The sequence below is a fragment of the Geotrypetes seraphini genome, chromosome 2, assembly GCF_902459505.1.
Source record: "Geotrypetes seraphini chromosome 2, aGeoSer1.1, whole genome shotgun sequence".
NCBI lineage: Eukaryota > Metazoa > Chordata > Amphibia > Gymnophiona > Dermophiidae > Geotrypetes > Geotrypetes seraphini.
This window is the reverse complement of record NC_047085.1, coordinates 196,820,743-196,844,686: the sequence shown is the minus strand read 5'-3', so window position 1 is coordinate 196,844,686 and position 23,944 is coordinate 196,820,743. Positions and strand designations below refer to the sequence as shown.

General features: G+C 43.0%; 1 protein-coding gene across 3 annotated transcripts in view; it reads left to right on the top strand.

Moving 5' to 3' along the window:
- Nucleotides 1-1,330: 1,330 nt before the first annotated feature.
- SIRT5 (sirtuin 5) overlaps nt 1,331-23,944 on the top strand; it is a 57,118-nt gene continuing 34,504 nt past the window's right edge. Inside the window, exons 1-5 of one of the 3 annotated variants that reach the window (XM_033934630.1) lie at nt 1,331-1,454; nt 1,549-1,725; nt 2,166-2,265; nt 7,118-7,254; nt 14,966-15,099. In XM_033934630.1, the coding sequence (XP_033790521.1) occupies nt 7,143-7,254; nt 14,966-15,099 (246 nt within the window). In that variant the 5' untranslated portion in view covers nt 1,331-1,454; nt 1,549-1,725; nt 2,166-2,265; nt 7,118-7,142. Of the gene's footprint in view, nt 1,455-1,483; nt 1,814-2,165; nt 2,266-7,117; nt 7,255-14,965; nt 15,100-23,944 lie in introns of those variants that run through there. The other 2 variants (XM_033934632.1, XM_033934631.1) reach the window with 2 other exon arrangements.

The window sequence follows — 23,944 nt, the reverse complement described above, 5'->3', positions numbered from 1 at the left end:
AATCATTGCATATGATTGAACAAACATCAAAAACGTTCTTTCTTTGCTGCTTGTGCAGTCTAAATGGTTGAATTATAACAAAATAACTTATCTTTATTGAGAGTTCCGACGTGGCCCTTTTTGTTCCTGCATCAGGGAACCAATATGCAAGGTTCAAACAAAGATATTAAAGGTGACATCTGTCTCAAAAAACAATTTAATCAGCTCCTTCAAAAGCTCGCTCAAAACGGCTTTCCCCATGTCTGTCTCAATAGCAGACTATGGACATTTCCTCCAGGAACTTGTCCAAATTTTTCTTAAACCCAGCTACACTAACCACTGCAACCACATTCTCTGGCAACACGGTCCAGAGATTAACTATTCTTTGAGTGAAAAATATATTTTCTCCTATTTGTTTTAAAAGTATTTCTATGTAATTTGAGTGTCCCCTGGTTTTTGTACTTTTTGAAAGGGTGAAAAATCGATTTACTCTTACCCATTCTACACCATTTAGGATTTTGAAGACCTCAATCATTCATATCCCCTCTCAGCCATCTCTTTTTCAAGCTGAAAAGTCCCAATCTCTATAATCTTTACTCATACATGAGGCATTCCATCCCCTTTATCATTTTGTTGCTCTTCTTTGAATTGTTTTAAATTATGGTGACCAGAACTTGTGCAATACACAAGGTAAGGATGCACCATGGAGAAATACAGACATTAAAATATTCTCAGTCTTAGTTGCCAACCAATTTCTAATAATTCCTAATACTGCTTTTCTGTGGGCTCATAATCGAAGTTTTTGTATCTGTGAAGCTGGGTTTTTTTTCTTACTAATTTCTCCATCTTATCATTAACTCTTCCTCATTCCATATTTCCCTTTCTCTCTTCAGGTTGTCTCTTTCTTCCATTTTTTTCACAGCTTCACAATTTATGCCTATGTCTCTTCAACCCCCCCCCCTCCCTTAACTTTAATCCTGCTATTTTTCCTTTACCATCAGTGTAATTTTAGCTCTCCTCCACCCCATGATGAACAACTTAGTACATTTACCCTGACCCCCCCCCCCAACAACTCGTTCCTTACTTTCTTTTCAAGTTTTCAGTGAGAAATAAATCAATCCTAATTTACTCTCCTCTCTGTCTCTTGTTAGATCCATCTCCATTCTTCCTTCCCGATTCTGTCTTTTCTCTTTCCCAACCCCACCTACTTTGATACATTTCTTCCTTCTCACCCCCTTCCACAAAGGAACCTTGATTCTTGCATCTGCAGTCTCACCCCAACCACCTGCCAGAGAGAGCACAGCAGGATTCCCAAAATACACCTATTCTGCGTATGCTCTCTCTGGTGCTATTAAAGCACTGAGACCTGCTCAGTACACAGGCCACAGGCAAAAAAAAACAGAAGGAGGTTTCCGGCTCCTGCAACGCTGATTGGTCAACTACCATAGAGAGGCGGGGACAGAAGGTTGCTGAAGGTAAATCGTCTTTGTGACAATTGCAGACGGCCAGCTGACTTCAGAAACCTTGCCTTTACCTTTGTTGACTGAAGTTTGTTTTTTTTGCATACAGGGAATCAGTAGATGTAACGCTTTGCTCTTTCCGGAAGCAGAAGTTAGTTTACCAGGCTGTGACGTTGCCACCGTTGTGCGCCTGCGTAGAAGCGTGTAGCGCTCGCACCCACTTTCCCGTTCCAGGGTGCTGCTGGTCTCGGGAGCTGAACGCAGAAGCTATGCTAACGGTTGCGAGGTAAGATCGCGAGAAACTCTACCCGCCCGGTTCGGTGGCAGGAGCGCTCGCCTGGTGCCGACGCTTCTTTGGTGTCTTCAGATTGCAGGTAAGCTGTCCGGGTACCGCAGTTGGTGTGTTATCGACTGCTTTGGGACAGTGCCGGAAAGTTGGTTGGGTTAGGGCACTGCTGCCCACCCCTGTCTGACGGCTGCATGTTGATTTAGTGAGGGACGAGAGATTTTGAGCTTGTTTACTTACCATAACCGCTTATTTCTTGAAAGCCTGAGCGCAGGGCAGTTGGTAATGGAGCCTTTTCTTTTTTTTTTTTTTTGCTTCATCTTTCACAGCGCTGTAGATTGTGGTGTTCACTGCCAAGGGAAATAAACTGGTCAGGTATAGAGAGGGGCCACAGCAATTGCTCAGGGTCATCTTATGTGTGCATGTTTTAATTCTTTTAGGACCTGAGACCACCTCCTCCGCTTGGCGTGTTGCCTTCAGGATTCGTTGACCTTAAAATATGCTGTTTGCATAACTGCGGATATTAAATCTGATTTGGGGGTGAGTGTACTGTATGTTGAAAAGACCTGCGATTGTGTAGTTTGTAGAGTTCAAACTGTTGAAAGAGTTGGTTTGATACTTGCACTGTTTCATGTGTGATTATCCACTTCATTGTTCTAGTTTAGCAGCTTAGGCAGAGTCATTTGTGAATATAAATCCTGGTAACAAGTGTAGGTAGAGAACTAAAGACTTCTCTCTTTCAGTTTTAGGTAGAGGGATGGAACTTTTAAAACCACTTTTTCTGTGTGGTTTACACAATCAAAGTGGTTTACATATTTTAGATGAGATACCGTACTTATTTGTATCTGGGGCAATGAAGTGTTAAGTGACTTGCCAAGAATTTTAAGGAGTTGGGACTGGGTAAAACATGGACATAAGAACATAAGAATTTGCCTCCGCTGGGTCAGACCAGAGGTCCATCACGCCCAGTGGTCCGCTCTCGCGGCGGCCCTCCAGGCCGATCACCTGTGCAATGGTCCCTGCATGCCCTTATAAAAAAATCTGTTCACGAATTAAGATGGCGCCCTGACTGAGTTTGGTGGAACGCTGTTGAACCTTTCCTTAATTTTTGATGGTTAAATGAAAGTCTAAGACCCGACCCGAGTCTATCCTTCTGAACCCGGGCAAATACCTTAACTTTCATGTCCAATGGATCTTTTCATCAATCGAATGCCCAGAGATGAAACGGATGAGAAATCCTCTGCGCAAGGTGAGAGCTCATCGGAGAGCTGTCGAGCCTCTTTCGAGGTGGTCAGCTTCTCTCCAGAGGAGCGGAGAATGCCGATACAGCCATTCCCCTGGCCTTTGGCGTGTAATACAGCCAGTGAGGGGAGTGAGACAGTGATGTCGTAGTGTAGCGGGGAAGCTGAAGACCTAGCTGTACAGCAGTCACCCTGTGACCTCTTGGAGTTGGTAGAGGAGCGGCAGAATCTATCTTCAGTAATTTCAGCTCCAGGTACTATGAAATATAAACTTACAGAGCTAAATTTTGCAATAGCTCCCTTTAAAAAGCCCCCGGTTATAGCAGTTACAATCCTCTTTGGGAACTCGGATGCAAAATTTGACTACCTATTGCTCTGGAGTACTTTCAGAATTATCGAAATTGCAGCAAAGAGTGGATACAATTGAAATGGATTTAGTGCAACAAAAACAAAAAATGGAATCCGTGGGGGTTCAAAACCAGCTTTTGATGAAAGAAATTGAAAATACTAATTTCAAACTAGAACTGTTGGAGAATGTTTCAAGAAGGCATAATTTGAGGTTAATGATTTTTCCTAAAATGTTAACAGTTTCAGCTCTTGACATGTTTAAGAAATATCTTACTGATATTTTGAATATGCCTCAAAATGCTTACCCTCCTGTTTCAAAAATTTATTACATCCCAATTGGGAAGAAGAAAACACCTGAAGATCAACGGGCCCTGGCGTTGGATCTGTTGGATCTCACAAACATTTTAGAAACCTAGGATTCTGAACAGATGGAGGTAGCTACACTCTTTGTTCAACTAGCATTGGATTCGGATAGAGACTGACTTTTAAAGATTTTCTTTAAATATAAAGATAAATCCTTTTTGAATCAGAAAATAAGAATGTACCCAGATGTCTCTAGTAACCCAAAAAAGAGGAAGCAATTTCTTCTTTTAAGATCTCAAGAAACTGGGAGCCACTTTTTTACTAAGGTTTTCTTGTAAATGCTGTGTTAATTTTCAGGGAGCTAGATATATTTTCTTTGAGTCTTCACAGTTGTCAAGATTTATAACGAGTAAAGATGTGATTTCTGCAAGTACCCCTACTAACATATAAGAGGAAGGCTCATAAGTCTAGACATTCTTTTTTCCTAATGATGGTCTGATTCTGATTTAGTCCGACTTGTTTAAGCTCTCTCCCCCATATATAGCGGGTTAACTAATAGAACAAAAGAAATAATTTTCCTTTTAACTACAGTGGTGCCTCGCATAACGGACGCCTCGCACAGCGAACGCTGCGCACAACGAACTTTATGTCTTGATTCGTACAACGAACTTCGTTTCACACAACGAAGTCGCCCGAGCTGCATCCTTCCGCGCAGGCACTGCGCTTAACTGCCCTCTCTCCGCCTGGCTCCCTCTTGCCCCCCCCGACTCCCCGACACGATCGGGGCAAGAGGGAGCCCAAGCCCTCTTGCCCCCCCGACTCCCCGACACGATCGGGGCAAGAGGGAGCCCAAGCCCTCTTGCCCCCCCGACTCCCCGACACGATCGGGGCAAGAGGGAGCCCAAGCCCTCTTGCCCCCCCGACTCCCCGACACGATCGGGGCAAGAGGGAGCTCAAGCCCTCTTGCCCCCCCCGACTCCCCGACACGATCGGGGCAAGAGGGAGCCCAAGCCCTCTTGCCCCCCCGACTCCCCGACACGATCGGGCCAGGAGGGAGCCCAAGTCCTCCTGGCCACGGCGACCCCCTAACCCCACCCTGCACTACATTACGGGCAGGAGGGATCCCAGGCCCTCCTGCCCTCGACGCAAACCCCCCCTCCCCCCAACGACCGCCCCCCCCAAGAACCTCCGACCGCCCCCCAGCCGACCCGCGACCCCCCTGGCCGACCCCCACGACACCCCCAACCCCCTTCCCCGTACCTTTCTGTAGTTGGCCGGACAGACGGGAGCCAAACCCGCCTGTCCGGCAGGCAGCCAACGACGGAATGAGGCCGGATTGGCCCATCCGTCCCAAAGCTCCGCCTACTGGTGGGGCCTAAGGCGCCTGGGCCAATCAGAATAGGCCCGGGAGCCTTAGGTCCCTCCTGGGGGCGGGGCCTGAGGCACATGGGCCCAACCCGACCATGTGCCTCAGGCCCTGCCCCCAGGAGGGACCTAAGGCTCCCGGGCCTATTCTGATTGGCCCAGGCGCCTTAGGCCCCACCAGTAGGCGGAGCTTTGGGACGGATGGGCCAATCCGGCCTCATTCCGTCGTTGGCTGCCTGCCGGACAGGCAGGTTTGGCTCCCGTCTGTCCGGCCAACTCCAGAAAGGTACGGGGAAGGGGGTTGGGGGTGTCGTGGGGGTCGGCCAGGGGGGTCGCGGGTCGGCTGGGGGGGCGGTCGGAGGTTCTTGGGGGGGGCGGTCGTTGGGGGGAGGGGGGTTTGCGTCGAGGGCAGGAGGGCCTGGGATCCCTCCTGCCCGTAATGTAGTGCAGGGTGGGGTTAGGGGGTCGCCGTGGCCAGGAGGACTTGGGCTCCCTCCTGGCCCGATATTGTTGGGGAATCGGCGGGGCAAGAGGGCTTGGGCTCCCTCTTGCCCCGATCGTGTCGGGGAGTCGGGGGGGCAAGAGGGCTTGGGCTCCTTCTTGCCCCGATCGTGTCGGGGAGTCGGGGGGGCAAGAGGGCTTGGGCTCCCTCTTGCCCCGATCGTGTCGGGGAGTCGGGGGGCAAGGGGGCTTGGGCTCCCTCTTGCCCCGATCGTGTCGGGGAGTCGGGGGGGCAAGAGGGCTTGGGCTCCCTCTTGCCCCGATCGTGTCGGGGAGTCGGGGGCAAGAGGGCTTGGGCTCCCTCTTGCCCCGATCGTGTCGGGGAGTCGGGGGGGCAAGAGGGCTTGAGCTCCCTCTTGCCCCGATCGTGTCGGGGGTGCCAGGGACCACACGGAGTCACCCACCGTACCACCCGATTCGGGTAAGCGCAGGTATCGGTGGGTGGCTTATTTGCGGGGGGGTGCCTTATTTTACATTTTTTTCTAAAAAGGGGGGGCTGTCTTATTTGATGGCCCTGCCTTATCATCGGGGAAACACGGTAGAAAAAAAAAAAAATGAACAGTTAAGTCCCAGTTTTTGCCGCTGAGACTCTGCCCTCTCTCACTGTAAAATTAGACTCTACTTAGTCTGTCTTTAAATTTAAAAAATGTGTGTTGTTTTAAAAAACAATTATGTTTTTAGATGTATCTAAATAAAAATAATAACCAAAAATTTATCTTTTTTTATGTCATCTTAGCATATTTTATGCTGCAGAACGAATTATTTTTTTTTACATGTATTCTTATGGGAAAACGCGTTTCACATAACGAACGTTTCGCATAACAAACTTGCTCCTGGAACCAATTAAGTTCGTTGTGTGAGGCACCACTGTATTTGTTTTTCCTTGTATTATTTTAAATTGTTTGTTTATTTGGAATGATGGTTGTGATCATGTAAAAATTGAAATGTTAATAAAGGGAAAAAAACCATGCTCACCTCTGAGGGCGAGCGGATCTGTGAGGTCCGTGGGAGTTAAAATGAGAATTTCTCTGAAGACCCCGTGTCACGGCTGCTTTCTTTTTAAGGCTGTGTGCTTTAGCTCTACGGCAGTGGTCCCCAATCTTTTTGACACCAAGGACCGTTTTTATAGAAACTAATTTTTCCAGGGACTGTGGGTGGGGGATTCGGGGCGGGTTTGTAGGGCAGTTTTATACACAATATACATTAAATTTCTATTATTATTAAGTTATAATCATAATAGAAATTATACAACTTACCATAATGCAGAATTAGTGGGAGCCCTGAGTTTGTTTTCCTGCCACCAAACGATCCCATCTGGGGTTTCAGCAGAGAGGGCATGCTGGTTCTGTATGCAGTGGGAGGAAGCAGCAGAGAGGGTTTGCTCAGTCTGTGTTGGTGTGTTTGTTTGTCTTTAGCCTTGATTTATACATAATCCAGTGTTTACCATTTTTAGTCCCAAAACTGCCCTTGCCTTATACATGAGCTTGACTTATAGTCAAGTATATACGATAGCTGGTCTGCCAACTAAGCTTCTGGAACGTGAAGCCCATCTTTGTTGTTAGTATTTTAATCTAGGAAAGACATTAACAGGGCTATATTTGGCTTGTGACTTTTTTTCTTTTTTCCCCCCACAGGCAGCGTCATCATTAATTAATCCTGATGATTCTTCTGCAGTTTTGTGCCAGGAAGCTGGGCATACTTTCCTATCGTGGGCTAAAGCCATCTTCTTCCAGTAAACGAGCTATTTCACTGGCAATGAGTTCTAGTTCTAGTAAGTTATCTGACATAGTGATACCTGAGTAAGGCTTCTCATCCATTGCCCCAGGTACAAAATAAGTACCTGTATATAAATAAACTGCTTTGATTGTGTAACCACAGATAAGTGGTATACAAGCCCCATTCCCTTTCCGTTCTAATCTTGACATCCTACACGGTATTGATTTTCTGCCTGGTCACCAACTTGGAACCTTTTTGATTTCCCTATTGCAGCTAGAGTGGAGGCTTCTGTTGGCTCTTACCTGATAATGTTTTTTCTTTCCAGTTTAGTTAGGACTAGATAGGGATCTGGCCCATGAAACTTCATTTGATTTATAAAGAGATTTCCTCCCTGCCCTTTTTTATATGTTTACCTCAAACATTTTCATAGTTGTTAACATCCTGGGTTGGGTGCCATGTGGCCTAATTCCTTTCAAAACCTTATGTCCGTGACCCCTGATGCCAACCATCATTCCTACGCAATGAGTCCAATCTTAGATTTGATTTGGGGACCTTCATTTATTATTTGAGCCACTGGACTGTATCCTTTAAAAAAATTACTATTGCTTTGCTGGTTGAGGCATTTTTGTTTAAATTCTGTTTGATTTAAATTTTTTGAATAAAGAAAACAAAATATTCTTGTTGGTTACCCACCCTTCTCATAGAGGGTGAATATTTTTGTCAGCCAGCCCAAAAGATTTTGATTGTATCATGTACCCTGATTTGAATAGCTCAAAAATGTGCTGTTTTTACCATAAATTAGAAATAGGCCCTTTTAGATTTTAAAATCTCTTGGAATAGGGAATTACCTACTGTACCTGAATGTAACATGCTTTGAGCTACCAATGAAAAGGTGTGAAGGCAGTATTTATTTATTTATTTTGATTTTTATCCCGTCCTCCCAGTAGCTCAGAACGGCCTACAAGCAAACATTCACAGTGGAGTACATTTGGACAGTACAAAGACTATACAGTAGTTTAAGTACAAGGACTATACAGCAATTTAAGTACAAGTTAAGAATGGAGAAGAGAGGGTAGAAGGAAGGGGGAGTTTAAAGGGGATGAAGGGATAGATTGCAGTTGTAATTTTAGTTGAAGAGGAGAGTCTTTACCACTTTCCAGAAGGTCATCAATGAGTTCTGTAATCTGCAGGGGGAGTTGTTCCAGAGTTGGGGGATGAAGTGGCTGTAGGAGTGTTTGTGGGCAGTTTCTGACAGGAGAGACCTTCCTGTGTGAGGGATGCTGAGCTAGAAAGCAACCTGAAGGCCCAGAGCTACTTTTTATCTGAGTGGAGCCCCGGCCTATAGCTTCTGCAAATTACTGCAGATATTCACACAAAGTAAGATAATTTTACATGAGAATGTAGATAATTTTGCAGAGAGTGATACCTGGAAAATGTGTTTTTGGAATCTGGTAACTTTAGCTCAGTCAGAGCCAGCCTCTTTTCGACAGTGGGTCCTGGAATGTCATTTACAGTTACCTCCAGGCCCATAAAAGTGCCCTGGGTATGAATTTGGGAGGTTGAGAGTAGAAAAAACCCAGTAACAAAACATAGTATAAACAGGTTATCACCCAGTGCTGGATGTTGGAACTACAATTTTTCTATATTTACAAACTTTAACTTATTTGAGTACAGTTTAACATGAAACACTAAAACAGAGGAAGTGTGCAGAGTTGCCTGGAATGTATAGAAATGTTGATCAGACTGCTTTTAAGTGTGAATCTGTTTTAATCCCTATAGAAAAATGTCTAGTGGTCCTGAACAGTAGAGTTATGTCCCTGAACCCACAAGTTGCTACAGAAGGATGTTGCATATCTTTCAACTCCACCTCCTTCTCAGAGGGCTATGTCTTGCTCCCTCAGTTTTCCCTTTTGGAAGCAAGTTGAGAAGGTGTCTTTCTAATCTGCTCTGCGTTTTTTAAATTACAGTATTATTATTAGCGTAAGCGGGCAGCCAACAGGAAGTGCCGCGGTTGGGCGAAACCGCTGTAGCCTTCCAAGGGCCAGATACAATGCTTAGCCCCAATGTTCAAGCTCCACCCCCACAGCCCCGGATAATGAGCTCTCCAAGGGGCAAGGAAACCCCGGAGATAGGGCAGTTTCCGGCCCTTGATGCAAGTTTACCAGCTCTGGATAGCTCAGAAGGAGGGGTACTCCATCGGAGAAGCTTAGTTAAGGAACCGGAGGCGATTACAGCTGTAAATGGGGACAATTACCAACCAGAGGAGAGGAGAGAGATTCCTGCATTTGGTGAGAACTTTTTCACTTGTCAGCAACCTATTGTTCCAATTAAACCCTCTGAAGTTACTCTAGAGGCACTTTGGGACTTAGTGGCTAATTTTGGTAAAGCCATTAACCCCCATTTCTCATATAAAGAAAGGAAACTGATTGAACAAACAAAGGAATTGAAAGAAGTTAAATTGGAATTGAGTGACTCTAAATCCTCTATTCAGAAAGTTGAACAGGACTTTATTTCCTCTAAACAGATTCAAGAGACAATAATTAAAGATAATGTTAATCTTCGAAGAAAAATTGAAATGTTGGAAAACACCGTACGAAGTAATAATTTCAGATTGATTAATTTTCCCAAAGTCACTTTGGTGACTCCAAGGGAAATGATCAAAAGATATTTTCAGGAAATTCTAGGAATTTCAGCTAAACTTTTGCCTCCATTGTCTCAAGTTTATTATTTGCCTGCTGGTGGTCAAAGACAACATTTGAGGTCTAGAGATCAAGAGGCCATCCAACATTGATTTGGTGAAGCGCAGTCGCATATTTGCCATAGAGCCCGAGGAAGAGTGAGTCTCTCCAAGGGTCCTAAGGTCCGTCAGGTCAGTGGTTCACTCCTGATTTTGTGAATCTGATGTGGAGCACCTATTTAAATTGTCTGGGTTGTTAAGTACCTGGGGGTGTGGTTACCCCGTGATATTACTACTTTATATGCTTGCAATGTTTCCACATTGCTAGAGGACTCCTTGCAACTGCTTCAGCTTTGGAAAACTTTTCCCTTGTCGTTTGCGGGATGGGTGTCCCTATATAATATGGTGCTTTTCCCAAAATGGCTCTATCGCTTTCAGGTGCTTCCCCTCCTACTGAAACCTGCTCATAGAATTCAGCTTACTAGAGGGTTGCAACACTATGTTTGGGGGGATAAGAAACCACGTATGACTTTTGTTAGACTTTGTCTTCCCAGAGAAAGGAGGGGCTATGGATTGTTAAATATTCATTGGTATGCGATGGCTTGCCAAATGAGACGCATCAATGATTGGTTTCAGGGTACTTCTTATTTTTCTGTTACCACACTAGAATTGTCATTGTTATCCCCTTATCATGTTAGTTATTTCCTACATGTTACGACACCGGCGCTCCACTCTGCGGTGGCAGATTACCCCATATTTGCCCTGGCGAGACGGACGTGGCGCTGGGTCTGTTCTTGTTTGAAACTGTCGCCTAAGATCTCTCCTTTTCTCTCACTTCAGGGAAATGGACATTTTTTGCCAGGTTGCTTTTCAAAGGTGGGCCACATTAGGTTTAAGGTTTATTTTTCAAATGTATACAGAAGGAGATCAATTGGCTTCTTTTACATCTGTGCAATGTACATTTGGACTTACTGGACTAGATGTCTGGCTTGCAAATTGGCAAAGACATTATGTTCACTTCCTTACTGCTTGTCATTTGACCGACACTTGCCAGGAGACACTTTCGGAGATGTTTAGTTTGTCTGCACAACAACTGATTCCACTTCGTTTTCATCATATGAGCATTCGAGATTGTCAACCTGGCCCCAACTTTACCATATTGGCAGCAGCTTGGGCAGAGGATCTCCAATGTGAGCTTACTGATGCCAGGTACAGCAAGTGGTGAAAAATTTGAGGACTGTGTCCACCAATGTTATACACTGGGAATTGCAGCTTAAATTTACTCTGCACTTATATATATCACCCATGCGAGCATGTTGGATGGGCATTACTCAGGATCATCATTGCCCAAAATGTAGTCAGGCCCATGCCTCGCTGGACATATGTTTTGGCCCTGCCCATATATTTTTCAATTCTGGCAGCAATTGGGTCACTATACAACTTCTCTTTGGGGTAGACTGTGGACTCCGACTTCTAGAGCGCTATTTGAGTTTTATACCATTGCCTCACCCAAACCTAAGGGACTTTCAGCTTTTGTGACTAGAGTGATCTTATTGGGCAAGAAAGTAATTTTTTTCCCAGTTGCTGGCCAATGAACCGCCAACTTATAGTCAATGGAAATCATTAATGATTACGCATGCTTCTTTGGAGCGACGACGCTTTTCTGAGCTGGACACTGGCACTGGTCACAGATTCTGTTGGATTTGGGAGACATAAATTGTCTGGGTTGGCCCAAGCCCTCTGCAGATGTTCAGGGCTGAGCAGGCGGGGAATTTCCCCCAGATGGCTCCCAGATCGGAGGCAGACCTGTCACTGGAACCAGATGTCAAGTGTCAAATACTGGGATGATTGGGGTTCTGGATCCATGCCTTTTATTATCCCAGGGAACTGCTTCTTTCTTGGAAGATTCTGGCTTTCAATATAAGGCCGATGGGCAGGAGGCGGTGGTTGTCCTTGACCAAAGAGAGGATCCAACAGTATGTCACCTGTTTAAGGCAAATTTGTTTCCTGGCCTTATTGTGGCTTCGCTGCGGAAATTGAAACTGGAATCCCTGCAAGCTTCCACTTCTTAGTGCTCAATTATGAGTGGCTCCACAGCTCAGACCTGATTTCCAGTAGATGTTTGATCAGCCTAAGGTGGATTCGCTGGTGGCCCAAGTTACCAGTGGACCTCATTTCCCAGTGAAGGAGGTGTGATGTTAAAGGACACACAAGATTGTAAGGTGGATATGGTCCTTAAAAGACCATTTGAAGCCTTAGCCCTTGGGCTTAAAGCTGCTGCAGCAACAGCTTCATTTGTGGCTCATGCTTGCCATACTGAGCTCAGCCAGCTTCAGATGATGAGGAATCCTCCTAAATGGTTCTCTAGGGAGTGGAATTATGTGGTGGACACTTTTTATGACATTAGGGTCATGTACAAGATTTCTGCTTTTTCCATCTCCACCCATTGAATGCTCTGAATCAGACAATGGGCAGAAGATTTGGCCTTGAAGGCCATGCTTAGCAGGCTGCCCCCCCCCCCCCACTAGAACCCCTCCTAACCCCACCCGAACCCCCCTCAAACCTTTTAGGAAGGACGGTCGGGTCTTCTTTCCATCTGGCTGGCTGGCCCGCCTCTGTCTGAATGAGGCAGGCCTGCCCCTTCTCAGAGCATTGTAGGATGCACCGGGGAGGTGCCTAAGACCTGATTGGCCCAGGTGCCTAAGGCCCCTCCTATGGGCAGAGCCTTAGGTACCTGGGCCAATCAGGCCTTAGGCCCCTCCCCGGTGCATCCCACAATGCACCGGGAAGGGGCAGGCCTGCCTCATTCAGATGGAGGTAGGCCTGCCGGACAGAGGGAAGACCCGTCTGGCTGGCCTACCTAAAAGGTTAGAGGGGCAGGGAGAGTTTAGGAGAGGTTCTAGTGGGGGTGGGGCAGTCTGGAGGGGGGGGGAACAGTGCAATCTACATGGGGGGTATTCCGGCAAGAGGGATTGGGCATCCCTCCTGCTGTGATCTACAGAGGGGGGGGGGCTCCTGCTGATGATCGTTTGGCAGGATGGGCTACCACAACAGCTAAACATCGCGACAGGAAGATCCCTTGCTGCAATAAGCTCAGCAGCCGCGTCTACTTACAATGTAGGGCAGCATTTTGCTGGCCTACATTGTACACATCTCCCGCTGGCCTAGGGAGATGTGTATGGCTGTCTAGGTTCGCCTAAGGCTACTTACTGGGCAACCCACGCCTAGCCTTAGGCGGGCTTGCCTGTCTTCCTAGGCTCCTAGAGGCACATCCAGTGTCGGCGGCCTGCCTCAGGAACTTGCTTTTTTTTTTTAAACATATTTCCCGATTGATGCCTATCGCTGCCTACAGTCGGGACACCATTTATAGAATCCATGCCTAAGAGTTCAGGTATTTTATTAGACTCCTCTTTACAGTTTCTTGGCCACATTTCAATTGCAGTATTTTTTTAGGATCAGTATGATAATCTAATTTGCAGAATTTGCTCTTACAATCCAATTTTTGCCAAGTCATGCAGTGTTTTGTTTTACCTCATTTGGATTATTGCAATTTACTTTTGTGTGGTCTTCCGAAGAAATCTCTGAGAGCACTACAAATGGCTTGGAATGCCACAGCAAGGGTAATTTGTGGTTTGCCCCATTATGCCCATATTTCCCGTATGTTAGCTGAGCTTCATTGGCTTCCAGTAGAATGGAGAAACCAATTTAAGATCTTAACTTTAGTGTACAAAGCTTTGTATCACTCTTTACCAAAGGTGATGCATTCATTATTGGAACCATATATGCCTTCTTGTCCTCTGCGATCACAATCTAAGAATCTGTTGGTTGTTCCCTCTTTTCAGTGTATAACCAAGGCAACTATTCACTCCCGTGTTTTTAGTATTGTAGGTCGCCAATTGTTGCATTCTCTTCTTGAATTAGTTTGCTGTATTTCTACATTTGTAAATTTTCGAAAGAGTTTGAAAGCATATTTTTTTAGTAAGGCTTTTTTTCATCATATTTGATAGTTGAAATAAGATCTAATATATATAACTGTTTGTAGGGTATAATTTATGTATGTCATATTTGTAACCTGCATGGAACTTTAGACATGTGGGATATAAATGTTTTAAATAAAAATAAATAAATTATAATGCCTCTGTATTGCTCCATGGTGCAACCTCAATTCTGGTCTCCTTACCGCACCTATTTTGAGCACATTTTACCAGAAGCTTGACTTCTTCTTGGGCGGAGTCATGGGCATTTTCATCTGAGTTTTGTAGGGCAGCCCCATGGACCACTCTTCATACTTTACCATTATAGAGTGGACGTTGCAGCCAGGAAGGACATCACTTTTGAAGGCAGTGGTTCTCCATATTGAAGGCTGGCTCAAGGGACCCATCCCAAGTTCAGGGGACTGCTTTGGTACATCCCTACTGTTCCGGACTGCTAGACAAATTGCACTAGAAAGAAAGATTAGGTTCTTACCTCAATAATCTTCTTTCTTGTGAATGTGTCTATTGGCCCTTAAGCTCTGCCCTGTCATTACTTTGCACCGGCTTTCTGTCTGAGTCAATGTGAGAGTTGTTGAGACTGGAGAATGCTTCTGCCACTTGGCTACGAACAGGTGATAAATGGTTATGTGAGTAGTTACAATCTCCAAGAATGTTAGTGCTGGTTGCATTCCATTTCTGTTTTAATCTTTGTTAACTTTGTTATACTTGTTACAGAGCAGAACAGAATTTGACTGTCGGGGAGATTCCCCATACCCCTCTTTCTTCTTAGTATCCCTTTTAAGAGTATTTTGCACTTCTTTGGGACGAACTGAAGGTGCATGGCATGGCCCTCTGGGAAGGAGGTGGAATTGAAAGATGTGTGACATTCTTCTGCAACAAAATTCAGGCTCAGGGACATAACCCTACTGTTCAGGGCTACTAGACACATTTACAAGAAAGAAGATTATCTAGATAACCTAATCTTTCTATCTTCTGTTCCGTTTTTTGAGGGTTTAGTGAAACAGAAGTACAGTTAGAAAAAAAAAAGTATCCCATCTTGTCAAGTTAACATTTTAGTTTCACCTTCTTGAATTTTTTCCCTCTTGTACTTGAAGGTTTGAGCGAGTTTCGGGAAACCTTTGCCAAAGCCAAACACATTGCCATAGTAACAGGGGCTGGCGTGAGTGCTGAGAGTGGAGTACCCACCTTCCAAGGAGCTGATGGCTACTGGAGAAAGTGGCAAGCTCAGGTAAGCAAGGGACTGAAATTTGCACTGTGGTTTCTTATCCTTTCCTGCAGAATCTTTCCTCATCATCTTTCATCAGCTAATTTCTGCATAAGAGCTTCTATTAGTTTCCCTGTTTTCTCTCATATTCACCTTTTGAGACTGAGGTAGGAAATGTTTTCAAGACTACTTTATTGTAGGGCTTTCTCTGTTGTCCTAGCTGTTATGGGCTTATGCATCAGCTGGATACCCAGTTACCTTTGACAATTGTGTCTTAAAGCAGGTAAATTTATTTTAAGATTTATTAAGCTTTACATTCCAGTTATAAATTTTAAATCAACCCATAGGTTTGTCGAAGAATACAGCAGGATTGGGTCAAACTATTATACCCTGGGAGTCTTAGAACATTTCCTGCCTATACTGTGTACGGAAAAGAAGGGTGGGGGACATCAGTGGAAAAGCTTGGGGAAAGGAAGTTGAGAAACTGTTGTACATGTTCTAGAATAGGTATATGGGTTGTTGCTGTTAAGAGCTCATGGTACGCAGATGCAAAGCCCCCTTCAGAAACCTCGCACATCTGGATGTGAGGCCAAGGACTTCTTGTGCTCTTGAGATCTGAAACGCAAAAAACCTGTTATTTGAACTTTGAGGGAGTCAACCGCAAGGCCTTGTTCAAGGCCTTCCTGCACACGTGCCTGCAGGAGTGTTTGTTCTGCTCTCCCCATTTTATTCGGTGTATTTTTGTTCCTTTTTTGGGAATTCTGGTGCTTGGAGAGATTTCACAGCTCTGCCTGCTTGAGAACACACAGACTTCGATCTGTAGCTGACAGGCCAATCCCTCTGGGTACCTGGTAGCCAGTCTGCATAGTTTTCTTTGGATCTCAGGGCTGTCCCTGAGGTGGTCTCACCTACTGTTAAGCAGAGGTTGAGCGCAGGCTGTTGGGCACCATTAGGAACTTCGGCGGTGTCTCGCAGGGTACCTGCTGTGTTTTCTCAACTCTACTCATCCCGGTGCGCATCCGTGGGTCTACAGAGATGGAGGTATAGTCAGGCATAAGAGTCTGACCGGCAGCCCGAAGATCAGCTTTGCAGAAGCATTCCCAGTATTGAGGCCATGAATTTCTCATCCAGCTACTGTTAGAGAGCTGAGGCAGGCTACAGCACATTTTCTGTCAGGTCACAGTGAGTACAGGCTGTCGGCCCGTTTCGGAGGAGGTTGGAAAAGTGGGGTTTTGATTGTTTCTGAATGTTCCCCCTTCTGAAAAATCCTAAAATAGCCATTTTTGGAGTTTGGGAAGTGTGAAAAAAAATCACGATTTTGGCATGAATTTTTTTGATGGCGGCCATCTTGGATTTTTAGCAATCTTTTTTTTCTAAAGCTCCCTGCTTTAAAACTGCAAATTTTGCCTAGAAATTTGCTAAGATGGAGTGCTTGGGCTTTCCTCATGTTGATTCTTTCCAGGATTGTTCAAATTTAATGCTTTTTAGAACATCCTTGCGCCACATGCTGTATGGTGCAGCCAGGGAGTGGCGGCAGCATCCATCTTAGCCTCTCCTCTGCTCTGCTTGAAGCAGGTGACCAAGCATTTAGCTAGCTTGGTGGGGCGGCCTTCGTTGCCTTTGGGACTTGGCACAGCTGGCAGTTCCACTTGCCCAGCTGCAGACCCTCCGCAGCTTAAGAAACGCAAATTTAAGTCATCTCAGGGTGACTCTACACCCCAGGAGCCGGACACTTTTTCTAAATGTGTGAAATATTTGTGGTCTGAGTTTCAGGACAGGTGTTCTCATGAACAGTCCCAATCTACCTCCACGGTGTCTCTTAGTGGCGTTGTGCCTTTGGGCACATCCTCACCTCAGCATACTGCTGCTTTCACGCTGCCTGTCCCTGTTCTGGGGGACCCTGATGCAGATGTTTCGCTTGCTGATCTCTTGTTTGCAGGTACAATGCTTCCCGAAGCGGGAGATCAGGGGCTGTGTGCTGGATTTGTGGATCCTTCTGGGGTCTTGGATCCTACTGTCCTGCGCTAATTTAAGTTTGTGACTCTGCCAGACCTTATTTCTGAGTCTTTGCAGGAGTTGAACTTAGTCACTCCGTTGGCTCCATCTACTTCTTTCTCTTGGCTTTGTGGTGTGCGCTCACAGTCTGCGACTTTTCCCTGGCACTCTGATATGAACGTTCTGATCTTGGAGCAATTTGACTCTCCAGAGAGTGCTCTTAAAATTACTAGAGCTATGCCATGCTTGTATCCCCTGACACATAAGTGTCATCGGCTTTTGGGTCAGCCCAGGGTGGATGGTGCAGGTGACTAAGCATATCTCTCTCCCCAGTGAAGGTGGTGTGGTGCTAAAGGATATGCAGGACTGCTGTGTGGATATAGTCCTCAGACTTTGACACAGCTGTTCTAGGCATCAAAACTGCTTTGGCGCCATCTTTTGTCACATATGCCTGATTCTCTCGCCTGTGCACACTGGAGAGTGAAGCAGTGGATCCCCCTCAACTTCTTTTGGCTGGAACAGATTATATTGGTGATGCATTGTATGACTTTATGCAAATTTTGGCAAAGGTGTCATTGTACTCCATCTCTGCCTGCAGAATGCTCTGGATCAGACAGTGAGCTGGTGATTCCACTTCAAGGGCAGTTATTGTTTGGCAAAGATCTGGACGACTTTGTGCATTCTGTGATGGATCGTGCCTGATGGCAGACCCAGACCCACCAGGGATTCTGGTCGTTTTAATTTTCATGGCTCACAGTGATCCCGACTGTATGCAAGTTCCATGTCGTAGAGATTTTCACAGGGCACCCGATGATGGTATACTGGTTACCCGTGTTCCCAGCCTTCCACCTCCTGTTCTGCACCCTTTACCAAAAAGTCACAATGACACCAGTCTGAGGGATGCCCTCTTCAGTTAGGGGGCCGGCTCTCAGCATTTCTTCCCACCTGGATGCACATTACATCCGACCAGTGGGTCTTGGGAATTATTTGGTCGGGCTACAAGCTCGAATTTGCCTGGCCTCTGACAGATTGGTTTATGGACTCCTTCAGGTCGTCCAGACAAAGCGCTCAAGGTTCAAGCCACCATTGAGCTCTTGCTTGATATTCAAGCTTTAGAGACAGTTTTGTCTGACCACTTGGGCTGTTCAGGAGTGTTGGACACCCTCTCGGTGGAAATGGTCAATCAATTGCATTGATTCTAAGCAGATTACAATAAAACACACAAATTGCACATCAATTTGATGACAACAATTACAAATCCCACAAACTCTTCCACCAAACCGTCTCCACAATTTTACTTTCAAAACCCTTAACTCTAATTGTTGCTATTAGAGCATCCAGCCTCTCAAAATTCTTAAACAAGGGGGGAAATAGTGATGTCAATGGTTGAGATAGTAGTGTGAAAGACTAGCTCCGCTTCTCTACCCGCTTTAATAGAGAACTTCTACACCTCTGGTTTGCTTTTTGTTCCTCTGTCTTGTAAATTGGTGTGCTTTCTGTTTGTGATAACAATGACATTCAAGAAGAACACACAGTATCTTAAAAACTTCTGACTTTATTAGCACTGAGTCTACTGAGAAGTCAGATCTGAAAATGGTGGAGGGGCCTGGTAAGCTGTGTCCATATTCCCTGAGGATGTCTCTTCTGATAATGGTGACGGTCAAGGAGCATTGAGAGCTGAGTTCCAGCTTTAGTTTGGAGAAATAACATTGTAGATTGCTAAAATGGAAGGGGAACTCCAGTCTAGCTTGAAGGATATGAAAGTTGAACGTAAATATATTGACCACAGAGTGTATGATTTAGTGGAAGATATCATTACAGAACAGGAGTGTGACAGAAAATTGGAGAATGATAGGGATGCTGTCTGGCTTAAACTGGGAGACTCGAAGAACAGAGCAAGGAGGTGCAATCTCGAATTTTGGAGGGGGAATCCTGATACTGTTGCTGATTATTTAGATCATTTTACATTACTAAGTAATTTTCAATCTGGTTTCAAATCACTCCACAGTACAGAAACTGTACTTACTGTATTTCTTTAATCAATTATTTAGCATTTTATCTTCTGGACAAAATGCTTTGATTTCACAATTAGATTAGAGTTGTGCCTTAATTTAGTTCAGGATATTTTATTGCACTGTCTGGATTTATTCGGTCTATCAGATAATGTCCTCTGCTGGTTTAACAGTTTTCTGCGATCTCACATATATCAGGTTAGTAAGTTCTCACTCATAACAAAAGTTATTTTATATGTTAATACTAACATTTTATTTGTATATTTTATTAGTATATGTTTTTATTGCTGTACATCGCCTAGCAATTTGAATAGGCGATTCATCAAGAACAAATAAACTTGAAACTTGTTAGAAGGAATGAAATTTTCTCTCATAAATTCAAGTTTCTTTATTTTTTTAAATACCGTTTATCATACAGGTATCTAAATGGTTAACAATAAAATAGAATATAAAAATTTAAAATATTAAATATGGATAAATCAGAAGCTATTGCTACAAATGATAGTTTACGGATACAGTGGGGTCCTGATTTTCCACTAAGATGGATGGAGGATCAGTTTAAATATTTGGATATCCATATACCTGTAGATCCTAAATTTTTATATAAATCTAATATTCCAGATTTGCTAAGATATACAAAACAGAAATTGTTGAAATGGCAGTCTTTGCCTTTATCCCTAGGTGGGCATATAGCTCTTTTTAAAATGGTTCTTTTCCCCAAGTTGTTATATACTCTTGAAATGCTTCTACTGGAATTAACAAGTAGAGATTGGCAGAAATTAAGAACTGCAATTACTAAATTTTGTTGGCCAGGGAAAAAGCCAAAGTTATTTTCTGATATTTATTAGGTTCTAGGAAGAGAGGTGGAATGGGACTTCCCGATCTTCGTATCTATGGTAGGGCTGTTTATTAATCACAAAAAACACTTTCACCAAAAGGAATTGTTGAAGGTATATTAAACAAAAGACACAAGCACAGACCAGTCTTAACGGAGGAAAAAGCCTCAGACAGGGGCCCACCCACCTCCACAATGGTGGAATAACGGTGTTCAGGCGATCACTTCACTGGCATAAAACCTCCTACTGTATTGGTCGTGGCACTGTGTCAAAAAATTGCTTTCAGAATTGAGTGATGCAGAAGAAGATAATAATAACTTAACTTTCTCCTTAAGGATCGGAACACCAACGATGGCCAGCGTTTCACTGTCAAGCTGCCTCAGGGTGTAAACAAATCCGATCGCACTACAAATATAGACATGAAACACTCAAATCAGAATAAATTTTGAGAAAAACCGGTACATATTGTAACTATAAATATCAAAAAAACCGGCTACATACCTCTCTTACGGACGCCACTCGCGTCTCAAAAGATCCTAAGATGGCGGCATGGTTAGCAAACCAGATTAAATCATACCGGTGTAATGACGTATACTCGCGTCAGCACCGGAAATGACAAGCCGGCTTTTACAAGCCGGTAAATGATTGTTTGAAGCTTGTCAATTCTTGATAAAGGAAAGGCAATAAAACATTTATTGATATTTCAGAAGAATGTTTTGTTGTTTCTAATATCTTAATCATTTTCTAATTTTTTAAAAAAATTTTTAATTTTTAATTTTTATTTTGTAAATTTTTAATATTTTTAATTTATTAAATTATTAATTTGTTGTTCATTTGTTTATTATCATATGTCTTTAAGATCTTTCATTGCTTCTTTTAATTCTGCTTATGTGTGAATATAAAAAACTTATGTATAGAAAAATTCAAAACTCGTGTCATTGAACATAAGAGTTGTCTTCGCAACAATAGGTTACAAGCTCCTATGGTGACACACTGCTTAGAACGTAGTCACACATTCTCTGAATTGCGCTGTTGCGCTATTGATCACATTGCGGACAATTTGACCTCTAGACCTCAACGTCTATTACGAGCTGAGCAATTTTGGATCCATACGCTCAACAGTGAAGAACCTGCTGGACTGAATGTTAGATCTGATTGGAATGTTGCTTTATAGTTATAATAATTTTTCTATACATATGTTTTTTATATTCACACATAAGCAGAATTAAAAGAAGCAATGAAAGATCTTAAAGACATATGATAATAAACAAATGAACAACAAATTAATAATTTAATAAATTAAAAATATTAAAAATTTACAAAATAAAAATTAAAAATTAAAATTTTTTTTTAAAAATTAGAAAATGATTAAGATATTAGAAACAACAAAACATTCTTCTGAAATATCAATAAATGTTTTATTGCCTTTCCTTTATCAAGAATTGACAAGCTTCAAACAATCATTTACCGGCTTGTAAAAGCCGGCTTGTCATTTCCGGTGCTGACGCGAGTATACGTCATTACACCGGTATGATTTAATCTGGTTTGCTAACCATGCCGCCATCTTAGGATCTTTTGAGACGCGAGTGGCGTCCGTAAGAGAGGTATGTAGCCGGTTTTTTTGATATTTATAGTTACAATATGTACCGGTTTTTTCTCAAAATTTATTCTGATTTGAGTGTTTCATGTCTATATTTGTAGTGCGATCGGATTTGTTTACACCCTGAGGCAGCTTGACAGTGAAACGCTGGCCATCGTTGGTGTTCCGATCCTTAAGGAGAAAGTTAAGTTATTATTATCTTCTTCTGCATCACTCAATTCTGAAAGCAATTTTTTGACGCATTGCCACGACCAATACAGTAGGAGGTTTTATGCCAGTGAAGTGATCGCCTGAACACCGTTATTCCACCATTGTGGAGGTGGGTGGGCCCCTGTCTGAGGCTTTTTCCTCCGTTAAGACTGGTCTGTGCTTGTGTCTTTTGTTTAATATACCTTCAACAATTCCTTTTGGTGAAAGTGTTTTTTGTGATTATTAGTGATATTCACCATATCCGAGTTTTTGTGCTATAATTTTAGGGCTGTTTATTAAGACTTATTGGGTTATGGATGATGTTTTATTTACTCCAATAGTTTATGAAAAGGCCTTTTATTATCCTTTTTCATTTTTTATTCTTACTTCAGGTACATCAGTCAAAACTACCAGTTCATTTAAAATATTGTAGTGAATAGTCATCATTTCTTCTCTTCTTCTTTTCTTTTTCTTCTTTTGGCACAATCTTACATAATATGTTATAATATGTTCTATAATATGTGTATATTCTGATTGAAAATATAGATGAAGGTTGGGAGGTAGGGGGGGTTAAATGTATCATTAGATTTTTATGTAGTAGATATCAAAGTGCTATTGTGTAATAACTTGTTGAATTATATTATTTTGTGCACTTGTCAAATTTGAAAATGAATAAAGAATTATTTAAAAATAAATAAATAAATAAAATTTTATTTTAAAACCAATGAGGTCAGTATGGCGGAATTTGTTGAAATTATGGGCTTATAATCCACATGTAAATGATCTTTTACCTATTCAAGGTAATGGTGATTTTACACCTGGTATGACATCTGGGATATTTAGAAATTGGGGGTCAAAGGGTGTTTATTATCTAGCACAGGTATTATATGAGACAGGGAAGATAAGAAGTTTTCCTGACCTTTAACATTAAGAAGGGGTCCTGGATCTTTATATGGTTATATGCAATTGGTGAGTTATGTGAATAAATTATGGAGCTCGGACCTTTCATATGGAGTTTGTGATAGAATTATTACTTTTTTCAATCAATGTGAGGATTTGCCAATTTCAGTATCTTTTATTACATAAATTGTGATGGGATTTACTGCCAATTCGCACATATGATAAATTGTTACTAAATTGGAATGAGGAGTTAGGAACTCGGATATCGTTTCTTGAATTTAGTCAAGTAATTAATAGATTACCTAAAATTTACGAGTTTTGTATGGAGGGAATGTACATATAGATTGTTACATAGGGCCTATTTCTCCCAAATTCAAGCTTTTCGTGCGGGTTTGGTAATGATCTAGAGATGGGAATAGGGAACAAGTGATGGTATACTCGGGGTGTTTAGAGTGTTGAATAAATAGTTTCCTTAGGAGTTTTTACATATAAAAGTATAATTTTAAAAAATATAAAATTAATTAATTGAAAAAACTGATGGAAAATCATTAGGAGGAGGAGGTTTTTGAGCCAATGAGGTAGCTCACAAATATTGCCAGCTTGAAAACTAATGAACAATGGCAGGCTGGAGTCTGAGGCTCTTTCCTCCCTTCTCCATGATATCCTTTGAGCTGAAGGGAAATCTTAATATAAAATTAGTATTAATTCCTTTTGAATAGGGAACAAGTGATTGTACACCTGAGGTGTTTGGAGTGTTAAATAGTGGGGTTCCCCAGGGGTCTGTGCTGGGCCTGCTGCTTTTTTAACATATTAATGATCTAGAGATGGGAATAACTAGTGAGATAATTAAATTTGCTGATGGACACAAAGTTGTGAAAAGTTGTGAAATTGCAAAAGGATTGTAAATTGCAAGAGCACCTTGTGAGATTGGAAGACTGGGCATCAAAATGGCAGATGACGTATAATGTGAACAAGTGCAAAATGATGCATGTGGGAAAGAGGAACCCTAACTATAGCTATGTGATACTGGGTTCTGTGTTAGGAGTCACTGCCCAGGAAAAGGATCTAGGTTTCATTGTTCGGGATAACGTTGAAACCCTCAGCTTAATGTGTGGCGGCTGCTAAGAAAACAAATAGAATGTTAGGAATTATCAGGAAAGGAATGAACAACAAAGATGAAAATGTTATAATACCCTTGTATCGCTCTATTTTTCGGCTGCTCCTTAAATACTTTGTGCAGTTCTGGTCGCCATATCTCAAAAAAGATATTGCGGAATTATAAAAGGTATAGAGAAGGGCGACAAAAATGATAAAAGGTCAACTTCCCTATGAAGAGA